The sequence below is a fragment of the Molothrus aeneus genome, chromosome 10, assembly GCF_037042795.1.
Source record: "Molothrus aeneus isolate 106 chromosome 10, BPBGC_Maene_1.0, whole genome shotgun sequence".
In the NCBI taxonomy this organism is placed as follows: domain Eukaryota; kingdom Metazoa; phylum Chordata; class Aves; order Passeriformes; family Icteridae; genus Molothrus; species Molothrus aeneus.
This window is the reverse complement of record NC_089655.1, coordinates 2,224,250-2,235,904: the sequence shown is the minus strand read 5'-3', so window position 1 is coordinate 2,235,904 and position 11,655 is coordinate 2,224,250. Positions and strand designations below refer to the sequence as shown.

General features: G+C 49.3%; 1 protein-coding gene across 1 annotated transcript; it reads left to right on the top strand.

Annotated features, from left to right (window-relative positions):
• The first annotated feature begins 4,535 nt into the window (after positions 1–4,535).
• On the top strand, positions 4,536–10,478 carry LOC136560763 (adiponectin-like). Its single transcript, XM_066556798.1, has 3 exons — positions 4,536–4,585; positions 8,052–8,274; positions 8,679–10,478. Exons 2-3 carry the CDS (start codon positions 8,061–8,063, stop codon positions 9,203–9,205), a joined length of 741 nt encoding a protein of 246 aa, XP_066412895.1. The 5' UTR covers positions 4,536–4,585; positions 8,052–8,060; the 3' UTR covers positions 9,206–10,478.
• Positions 10,479–11,655: the final 1,177 nt, after the last annotated feature.

Below are 11,655 nucleotides of genomic sequence, written 5' to 3'. Positions count from 1 at the left end.
TCCCCTGAGGCCAGGGAAGTTTATTTGCAATGGCCAAGAAGAGAAACGTGCTGTTGCTCAAGCCTGGCAGGGAGCTGCTCTGTCCGAGCTGCCCATCAGAGGGAGGAAAAGAGCCCGTTTGTCTGTGTGAAATGGGCTGGGAAAGGAGGAGCCCAGCGCTGGGCAGGCTGGCCCCGAGCAAAGGCAGAGTGTGGCAGTGGGTGCCTCAGCCAGGGCCAGGGTCCCCCAGCCCACCCAGCGTGGTGTGTCCCCTTGTCCCCAGACCCAAGTGGTGGCTCAGCATCCCTGGATGAGAGTCCAGGAGAGTCCAGCGCTGGGAGAAGGGCTCACTGGCCCAGCAGGCCAGTGCCAAAGCCACCCCATGGCACATGGCACATCCCTCACCTGCAAAAGGCAGGGAGTCAGCTAATGCCCAGCAGATCCATAGCTGGGGCTGGGGATCCATCCCTCAGTGAATGGAAAATCCCTTGTGGCCAAAAACTCTTCTGCTGGTCTTGTGCAATGCACAGCAAAGTGTGACAGGAAGGAGTCATGTCCCCTGTGGGCTCCTGACTCCCAGAGGCCTCCTGTCCCCCACCCCTCATCACTGCCATGGCCTCGGGCGAGCAGCCACCCTGCAGAGCCCAGCTGGGCTGTGCCATGGCCACAGGAAGCCACTGTCCCCTGCTGCACGCCTGGCCTTGGGCACTGCTGCCAGCCCTGCCCATCCCTGGACCTGTGCAACCTCCCCACGCTCATGGAGGAAAAGCCAGGGGGAACATCAGGGCCCGGGAGTTTGTAATTCATGGGAATTACAAACAAACCCGTGAGGTGTGACAGGAACGGCATGGCCATGGCCCTTGTGCCTCCCTGCTGGCTCTGCTGGGGACATGGACGGCCCAGGTGCAGCCACCCGGAGCCCGCCTCGCGGGGAAGGGGCTGAGCTGGCCCGGAGGGCACGCAGGAGCGGGCTGCCAGCCTCGGGCCGGGCATAGGGAGAGCTCCATTAACCATTAGCCACTAGAGGGAAGTGCAAGGCTGTACAGGGACGGGGAGGATGCCTGGGACCGCGGGCAGTCGCGGTTTGGGGAAGGCAGCTCAGGCCATTTTACGGCTTTCTCTGGGAGCCGCCCCCTCAGCCCTCGCTGCTGTCCTGCCCCAGTGCCCATGAGGCGGTGGCAGTGTGAAAAATGCGTATTTATGATTGCCTTTTCGCAAATATTAAAATGAATATTATATGTGTTATGTTAGAAAGTTATGCTGTGTTAATTTTCTTAAGTAGTGCGTTAAATATAGTTTTAGGTTATAACAAAATGTTAAAATAGAAACTATGCTATGTAAGATCCTTTTTAAAGAAAGGACTTGCACCATATAGCGGCCACAGGACACCTGAATCTTTCTGAGAAAGAGAATTTATTGCTCCCTTATCAGAAGAAACAAACTTCTTCCTGCCTTGCTCAGCCATGAAGACACTGTCAGGATTCAGAGGAAGAAGCTGACACTGCCCAGACAGAATCCTGTGTTTGAATGGAATTTATGCATCATGGATGAGGTGTATGAACATGCAACAGGCTGTTGTTTTTAAGGGTTAATCCTCTGTTAACGTGGGTCCCCTTTCGGGGTTAACATGGGTCCCCTCTCATGCTGCCCAGAATAAGGTACCCGGACATCCGTAACTCTTCGTTTTTATTGTCTCATATTGTCCTAATCCAAATTGTCCAAATTATTATTACTCTAATTATATTACTATTTTTATAACCATTTTATTACTATTAAACTTGTAAAATTTTAAAAACCAAGTGATTGGTGTTTTTCACAGAAGGAAGGGGCACAGGGTCTGGCTGGCCACAGCAGTGGGCCTGGTCCAGGCTGCCTGTGGTGCCCTGGGCTGCAGCCAGCATTGCCCCTGGCATGGAGATGTGCACCCTGGCACAGAGGCCGTGGTCTCTCCAGACAGCACCAGAATAGCAGGAGCAGCCTGCCAGGGCGCCTGCCAGACAGCATCAACAGTTTGGGCCATTTTTAGCAAAGTGGGGAATGTGTTGTTTCTGGGACATGCAGTATCCAGGGCCACAGGGAGGACAAGGGGATGACCTGGCATCCCTGAGGACAGTGAGTGGGAGCACAGGGCTCACACAGATCCCAGCGGAGGAGCCCGGCTCTGGACAGGAAGAGCAGCCTCAGGGAGGGACAGCCAGGGGGATGAGGGTTCCCATGGAACTGGGCTCCACTGTGGTGCTGGTTTGATCCTGCTGGGACAGGACAGTGCTGGGCAGTGAGGGCTCCTGGCCCAGCCTCATGGCACAGACCCTGCTAACAGGGCCTGGACTGTCCCCAACCTCCCTCTGAGGCAGCTGTCCCAGCCTCCCTGTGACCAAGGCAGCTACAGGGATCTGACAGAGCACAGCTGATAATGAGCCTCTGCTCTATTTTATTCCTGTTTATAGATGGCTAAATATAACCTTGTGCTTATATTTAATTCTTATTGAAAGATGCGAGCCACAATCCATCAAGTCAGTTTTGGGTTTTTCATATTGGCTGGCTTGCATCAGGTCCAAGAGAGGAAACATCCAGGCTCAGCACAAGGCCTGTAGCCAAGTTAGGTACTGGCAATGGGTCCCACACAGGAGGGCTGGTGACCACAGAGCAAAGCAGAGAATGCATTGCAGGACTTGTGAGCAGCAGCTTTCTCTGTGCCAAAACACCCCTCAGTCCATCCAGACTGCTGTCCCTGAGCACTGCAGCTGTGGGCACTGCCAGGACAGCCCACATTTGGTGCCAGGTTTTGCTTGTCACCAGGCAGAGCCAAAGGCATTTGATTTGTTCTCCTATCACAAAGCCAGAAGCAGCTTTCTGCATTGTACAAGATCTCCCTCTGCAGCAGGAACAGGAGCCAGCACCAACCTGCAAATCAAGTGTGCAACACAACATAACTGCAGGCAGGTGTGCCAGGGGTTGTATCAGCTGGTTGTACCCCCAGAGATAAACTTCCACCTCTCTTCTGGGAGGCAGGGATAATGTTTGGGAATATGTTTGATGGATCACTGAAAAATTTATCACTGTGGTACTTCCCTGACAACTGAATTGAAAGACCATGAGGTAATTGCACCACTACCTGTAAAACACCTCAGGTCCAATCCTCAGCTCCTGGCAGCCTAACAAATATCCCAGTCATGAATTTTGGGGTTCCAGCCAAAAGCTGACAGGGGAAGGAGCCTTGTCTTGCTCCTACCTGGGGCAGGGGCAGCTGAAAACCTCTCACTCCACAGCAGAAGCAGGTCCAGTTTCAGTTCCAAGGTCCTGCTCCTCCATTCATTGCTCAGGAGACTTTGACAGAAATATTGACCTTGCATGCACACAAATGCACATGGCCCTAGATAATCACATTTATAACAAAACATATCCAACTAGACTACTGTGGTATTTTACTGGGGTTGCATGAGAGGTTAAGTCTCAACATTGCATGCAAAACCCATAATCCAACAAAAACTACAAATATTCTTCAAATGCTGGACCAAGGGCTTGACCAGAACAAGGCAGACAGTTGTCCTGTGCCTCCTCCTTTCAGCACCTTCTCCTCAGGCTTAAATATTCACTCTTGCTGACTTCCAGCTCTACATATAAAAAGTTATTTATGTGCTCATTTTTCCATCTTTTTAGTCCCTCCCAATAGCCAGGTCTTGAAAACAACTCAGCAATTCAGAATGCTGCCATGCCAGTACTGGCATTCACTCAGATGAGTTTCCCCTCTCACAAGCACATCAGCTCCCCATGCCCAGTTGCAACACCACACAATTTTTTCCTGGTATGATTTTGGGAACTCAGTTTTGCCAAGGTTCCACCTAGCTAACTTTGAACTCCCCAGAGCAGCTGCAGAGGAACGCCTCTGCTAGCTAAGGTTCCACCTCTGCTTTGGGAAGGAGAAAGATACAGGGAGAAAGAGATTTGGTTTTGACCTAAAGCCAAAAAGCTCGATAGGTGGAAAGCCATCCTAGGGCTGGAATTACTCCAGTCATTTACAATAGTGCTGGCACAAGCTTAGGTGCCTTAAAAAGGAACTTTCCCCCAGTGCTGCCCTCCCCCTGGGGCAGCTTTGCCCTTCTTTGGTGTGGCAGCAGCCTCCAGCCTCTAGGAATGGTTCTTGCAGTTAAAAGGAGAAGCCCAAACTTATTCCACAATAATTCATTTCCTAGCACACTGAAAGCCCCACGAGTGTGCATTGCTGTGAGCTGGACACACTTTCTCCAGCAGCCACTAAAGCATTTCCCAATTTGCAGAGAGCAGCAGGCACAGCCCTGGCTGAGCAGGCTCTCCCACAGGCTCTCCAGCAAACCACTGCTCTTCCAGTTCCTGTCCAATTCCCAAAGCCATCTTTTCCCTGTAAGGCCATCTTCCCAAGCTATCCCAGTGGATTAAATATCTGTTCCAAAACTTAAGTTATGTCCAGGAAAAATTAATGGGAAAACCCAAGTTTTAGGTCAGCATGCGCAATAGCAAAGGGAGCTGCAGTGTCTGAGCTGACAGCTCCCTGTGCCCTCAGGATGCAATAGCCAGACTTCACTCTCTAAACAGACTGCAGCAAGCCAACCAGGACTCAAAGCAGCTGGTAAGCATGATTTTTTTTTTTCCTCCCTCCTTACTAAGTTCAGGAGTTTCTCTTCTTTTGGGCTGAATCGGACAGACTTTTCTGTTTGCAAGAAGTTTTCTTTCTCAGAATTATTCTCGTAATAGCCAGACAGTATTTTAAACCAAGAATAGCTGATCCCCATTAGATTCATACTCCCCTTTTTGGAAACACTATTTAGAGAACAGAACTCCTAAATCAAAAAGTATTTAGGAAGAACAGTGAGAAACTGCATGGCTGTAACAGTAAATATTGCACTGGCACCTTTCAATTCACCTCTTTCCTCAAAGACTCCAGGGAAGACTGGGTTTGTCCAAATCTCCCTGAGTGGCACCAGTTCCTCACCAGAAACCTGCACCACCCACATTTACGGTGTGAGCCCTCTGGAACATCAGCAAAAACTACACTATGAGAATTACAAAAAGAAAAACCTTTGACATAAGCCAAAGCCCTGGTTGATACCCTTTGAGGGAAATTCTCCAGTGGGAAAACAGATGGACTTCTCAGTCTGTTTTGTGCAGAAAGATGTGGGGGCTTAGAGTATATAATTTTTGATATAGTGCAATCTGAAATTTAAATTCTGAATCATGATGTAGCCCTTAGGAATGGCATTGTTCTCACAGATGCTACTGTGGTTTCTGCTGATAAATGAATAAGCTTCATTTAACAGATATGTGCCTTTGATACAGCAGCTGCCAGGCAATCACTGAAAGCCACCAGCAGCACAGAGCTCATCTATTTCTTGTTCATCTATTTCTTGTCCAAAAGGTATGACTGACATTCAAATATAGCAGATTATTTCATGTTTAACCTCACCGAGTAAAGGGATGTCACTTCTAAACCAGAGTTTAAGCTCAGATCTGATAGACACAGCTTAAATCTTCCCCTTTGTAAGACATACTTATGCCAGAGAACTGCTTGGCTTCTCCAGCACAGAAATCACCTGTGCTTGAGTTAAACTGTGGGGATAGATGTTCTTTCCTTGCACATCACAGCACTTTTCTCCTGAGAAAGGGGAGCACTGAGTGTGTGATGTGTGCTCTGATGCTGAGGAGGGCATGACTGAGCTCTCTGGAGCAGACTGGCCAGGCAGCCCTCAGAAAAGGCTCTGTAGCCCTGCTTTGGCTCCTCACACCTGCACTGCTGGTGGCCTTACAGGAGGGGTTATTTTGCACCAGTAGAAGACCTGGCTGTGGGGCACACCACTAAAATTGAGATGATATTTGAGTTCTAGGCAGGGCACCAGAAAGCAGAACTAAGCCCAACAAAATCACCAAAACACAGCACAAGAAACACAATTTTGAGCCACATTTCTATGGATCACCACCATGTTTTAACACAGTTAGGTGTTCCCAGACAGCCTGTGCTGGTTTTGGAAGGGTATGTCCATGAGCTGGAGGGGACCCAGGCAGGGGGGACAAGGGTCCCACTGGGGCATGGCCAGGTGTGATCACTGTGCACACCTTGCTCAGCAAACCAAGCCACTTTCAGGATTTATAGACATCAGTTTCACTGCCCCATGCTGGTCCCTGGACAATCACCACATCCCTTGCTGCAAGGGGATGTTTGTCTCCCCAAAGTGCAGGGACACAGGAACACTGCCTAAGGGGCTCAGGCTGTGCCCACTGGACCTCACAGCACCCTCAGCCCCAAAACTGCCCCCAAGGCAGGGCACTGCCATCTCAGAGTGCTGGGTGGCTGCTGGATTGCTGGAGCCTGGCTGGCTGGGCACGGATTTGGGATTTGAGTTTAAGTGTTAGGCACTGCCCACCAAAGCCATTAAAGAAAGCTTTTGATTTTCTTTGTTCAAAGCCCCTTCAATATCCTCAGTATAAACACTTTTTTTGCAAGAATAACTGAAATCATGGCAACCTCTTTGTTACTGTTGTGGTTTAAGCCCAGCTTGCAACTGAGACTCACAGAGCCACTCGCTCACCCCTGCTACAGCAGAATGGGAGAGAATTGCCCTGGTAAAAGTGAGAACACTCATGGGGAGAGATGAGAACAATGTAGTGATTGAAATAAAATAGTAATAATAACAATAAGAAATTGTAATGGAAAGGAAAATAACAAAGAGAGAAAGACAAGTGATGCAAATGAAGACAGATGCTCAGCACCAACTCACTGATAACTGGCCAGGCCCCCAGGAGCAGCCTGGGGCCAGCCTTACCCCTGGTTTAGAGCTGAGCATGATGCCATGGTTTGGAATATCCCTCGGGTCAGCTGGGGTCACTTGTCCTGGCTGTGTCCCCTCCCAACTCCTTGTGCACCCCAGGCTCCTCACTGGTGGCATGAGGAGCAGAAAAAGCCTTGATGCTGTGCAAGCACTGCTCAGCAATAACAAAAACACCCCTGTGGTATCAGCCCTGTGTTCACCACAAATCCAAAACACAACACATGGACAAAGAAAATTAACTGTGCCCCAGCTAAAACCAGCACATTTCTTCAGCTTCCTTTCAAGCAATTACACCAGAGCTAATAAGACATTATTTAAAATATGACATTTGAATAGCTTGCCTAGGAAAAGCAACCCTGCAAAGAAATTGCTCCAAAATATTATTTTTCTTGAAAATTACAGAGCTAAGGGACTCTAATTGCCATGCTGTTGCTCACTTTTTATTGCCTGTTATGCCACTTACAATGCTCCTAACAAGATACCTTTACTGTTCCAGAGTATAAACCCTGCCCAGGGAGCAGTATCACACAACAATGGTAATTTTAAAATATCTTGTGTTCTAAAAGCCTGGCTCAAAGCCCACCAGGGGCTGGGAGCATAGGACAAAGCCAGGCTGGCTGCAGGGTGTCACCACCGACCTGGTTTTGCTCTGACCAGCAAAGCAGCCAGATTAAAGAGAAATGCAATCCTACAGTGCCTAAACACTGCACAATTTGTCTTCCCATAATCAAAAAACAATTCAGATGGAAAAAACCTCCAGTATCATAATTTCAAATTGTGGCTCAGGGAAGCTGGGAAGCCTGGCTGTGGTTTCTGTTTGTGTTAGGTACGTGCAGGGGAACCCACCCCTGCCTGGCCTCTAGGCTGTGGAGGTTTTGAGACAACTCTGCCAGCCCCATGCCTCCCATCAGCTGCTCACTCACCTAGGCAGGAGCCAGGGCTTTTTGTAGCTAATTGAGCAGAGCTTTGCAAGGAGATCAGCCACAGATACCCTGGCATCTGCCGTGCTGGGTCCTGAAACCTCTGTGCCTTGCACAGAGCCTGAGAGGGCTTGGGGGGTAGCTGGTCTTTGCTCCTCTCTGCTCTGGCTGTGCCCCAGGGGTCCAGCTTGGCTCATGGACCTCACACCAGCAGCACAAACTGCTTTCCTTCAGATAGACTGATTGAAATTTAGTCTTCTGTGCCTCTCTGTTATTTGGGGGAGGGTGGGAAGAGTGTTCACTTTTTTTCTCTATTAACCTTTAAAGCTAACAAAGCAGTTGTCCACATCAGGAACCAGCGATGAGGGGCCTGGCAGGGTTCCTGCTGTGCTCGTTGCTGCTGCTGGCCCCCTACTCCACAGGGGTGGCTGCCCAGGAGACCCCCCAGCCTGACCCCAAAATGCCATGTGCCAACTGGATGGGAGGAGCACCCGGCTACCCTGGCCACAACGGTGCCCCCGGCCGGGATGGGAAGGATGGAAGAGATGGACTCAAGGGAGATAAAGGAGATGAAGGTTGGTGAGGAGCAGGTGGTATGTCATTGCTCAAGTCCCAGTTCCTGTCCCAGTCCCAACAGGTTTCATGTCTGGTGGGTCCATGCCTGATCTTTATCCAGATGGCTTTTGATTATCTCCTGGGGTGCAGATTCCGTAACCCAAGTCAAAGAGTTTGGTGTGGTTTTTTTTCCCCAGTTAATGATGTTTTTTCTGATGTGCTGCTCTCAGCAGCTTAGCACACAGCCAGGGTGGGGGGTGAGCAGGGTTTCCACTTGCTGTCACAGCCTCTGGGGGCTCTTGAGATCCTTGAGCCCTTCCTCAGCTCTGTGCTGAGCAGGGCTCACACCACAGCCCCCTCTGCATTTCAGCAGCAGCTTCCAACACAGTGCAAGCACAGCTCCCAGCCCCACTCTGTCCCACAGGTCCAGCAGGTCCCAAAGGTGAACCGGGCCCAGTAGGAAGCCGAGGCTTTCCCGGACCCCCTGGATCTCCTGGAATTCCTGGAACCCCAGGGCAGAAGGGCAAAGATGCTTTTGTGCAGCGCTCTGCCTTCAGCGTGGGGCTGACGGAGCGGAGCCCGGCCCCCAACGTCCCCATCCGCTTCAGCAAGATCTTCTACAACGAGCAGGGCCACTACGACCCCAGCACGGGCAAGTTCCTCTGCAACGTGCCCGGCACCTACTTCTTCTCCTACCACCTCACTGTGTACCTGTCAGACGTCAAGGTCAGCCTCTACAGGAAGGACAAGGCTGTCATCTTCACCTACGACCAGTTCCAGAACAACAACGTGGACCAAGCCAGCGGCTCCGTCCTGCTGCACCTCAGCTCCGGGGACGAGGTCTGGCTCCAGGTGTATGGGAACGGGGACAAGAATGGGGTCTATGCTGACAACCTCAATGATTCCACCTTCATGGGCTTCCTCCTGTACCCTGACCCAGATACCTACTAAAGTAGGGGGTGCTGTGTGGAAAAGGAGGAGGTGGCTTAACCCTGGACGTGTCCTGGGGCACTGGCGCTATAGCTGTAATGTATTTACCAGAAAATTGCCTTTTGCAAGGGGGGACCCTTTCTCCTGTGAAATCACTGAGGTCATACCAGTACTTCCATGGAACCAAGAGTTCACTCCTACCTCTGCTCTTCCTTTCCTGTGGAAACCTCAGCCCAAAGTCAAATACCACTCCTGCCATGTCATGAAAAACTCTCAACATGGCTTAACCTTCCTTTAAATTTAGAAGTGAGAAGAGAAAAATTGGTTGCATTTAAATATGACATTCTATATTTCCCTTTTTTAGCCACCTAAATCCATTTAAACCAATTGTAGAAATTTTACTCAGCATTTTAAAGTTTGAGTAGAAGAAGGAAAATACTTCTCACAAAAGCAGAGTGCTCTTGTTTTCAGCTGGAACAGATGGCTCCATTTTTTGTAACTCCCACTTATTAGGGCCTTTAACTTCCACTCCCTGTTTGTTGTCTCCCTTTTTTCAGCCCAGATCTTTGAATATATTCAGGTTATTAACATTCACTGATTTTAATCCTTTGATTTTCTTTTTATGTTTATCCCCTATTGTTATCTCTAATGCAGACAGCAGGCTGGTTTAGGGCAGGGATCTTCTCTTGGGATTTATCTGAGAAGCCTTGTGAGCACCAGTGAGGCCACACAACAAAAGCAGCCCATTGACTGTGTGGTTTTGGGGGTCCTGAGGTGACCACAAAGATCCTGTCCCATCTCCCCTCTACACAGCTCCCAGGTGCAGGCAGAATTTGAGATCTATCAGCTGTGTTTGTCCTTTTCCAGGCCCCAAGTGTGCCATAAGCCATGGTTTGCCCACCAGCTGGGCACAGCTTTGGGTGGTGCTGAAGGCTCCCATGTGGAGTGGGCTCCTGGCATGAACACCCCCATCCCTGCCCCAGCTTTGGGCAAGGTTATCTGAATGCAGAAGAGTGTTAAGGCTGGAATTAGTGTCAATCCCATCAAACTGCTCCCCAAGGAGCTTGCTTGACTTTTAGCTAAAAGAGGATTTGATGGTTTCTCAGATACATTCAAAGGAGACTCCTGCTACTAAGCTTGAGAGCCAGCTAACACAGGGCAGAGCTAATGCAGTATTACAAGCACAGAACAGCTTTAAGAGCTTCAACTGAAATTACTTGCAACATCATTTTCCACACTCCAGTGAATTACCACACTGCAAATAAAAAACAATAAAAAGCTCTCTCAATGAGAATGTTTCCACTTTTTTGTGTGTGTATTGTTGGGAAGGGTTTGAATAAAGGGATATACTCATAGCCTCACCACACAGCCCAGGAATTTGTTTTTCCAGCAATGTGAGGGCATCATAGGCTGGCAAACACAGGGCTATCCCCCTTTTGCTTTCTCAAGAAACACTCCACACTCTAAATTTCATCAAGGCTTCAGCATCTCACCACCTTACACTGTATTGCATTCTTTTGGGGTAAGATGAGCTCTGGTTTTCTCAACTATTTCCTGACCAAATACCCTGAATCCAGCCTAAATGGCCATCCAGAGCCAGGGCCTCTGCTGGCCCTGAAGGCTTCAAGCACTGGATTTAGCAAGGGTGAAACTGATCCTCAATCTGGTCATGCTAAATTCAGTGAGCTGGGAAAAACCCTGCTCTTATTGTGGGAATTTACTGGGAGGGAACAGGGCAAAGGTTAAAAAAGCCAGAAATCCATTAAAAAAAAAAGAGATTTAAAAATGCAGCATTTGCTGGATCAAATGGTGTAAGAGGCTTAAATTGAAAGGAGCAAGTCAGAGCTTTTGCACTGTTTTTCTCAAGTGTCTTCAGATGGATCTTTAGAAGGCAGGGAAAATTGAAACAGCAAGAGTACTAAGAGCCATTTGGGATAAACATTAGGAGGCTATACAAGTTTAAAGACCAGTTCCCAAGAGGGAGCCAAAACAAATGATTGCTTTCTTTGCTGCCATGCAGCAGGAGCAAACATGCTTACAGCTTTATCCAGAACACCAGCACTCAGGCTCAGACCTTGGGAAAAATGTTAAAGAAAGTCATGAAGGCACTGCAGTTCCTTCTGTACTGACTCTTCCCCCTTCTCACAGACACAAACACTGAACTGCAGCTTCACCCAGTACCAGGAGAGTGCCTGTATTGCCCATGCATGTCCCAGCCAGGCACCTCAAAGCCCAGCAAACAGCAGCCCAAGGCAAACACCCACCATGGAAACAGGGCTCAAAGCCCTCCCTTCAGGGTCTGGGACTGTTTTAAGAAGCCTTTTACCTCAAATCTCTGTAAGATTCTTGCTCAGCTCAGACCAGCACTTTCCCAGCAGGCACCAGATTCCAGTTTAAGCCACCTCCCTTCTCTCCTAGAAGGCAGCTGCTCCCAATAGAGTCTGAGTCCACCAAGGAAGCAAGCACAGACA

Excerpts from the sequence above, each read along its gene's own strand:
- LOC136560763 (XM_066556798.1), top strand. The coding sequence starts at position 8,061 with ATGAGGGGCCTGGCAGGGTTCCTGCTGTGCTCGTTGCTGCTGCTGGCC. Across the intron at positions 8,275-8,678 it reads GGGAGATAAAGGAGATGAAG|GTCCAGCAGGTCCCAAAGGT; the intron begins GTTGGTGAGGAG and ends TCTGTCCCACAG.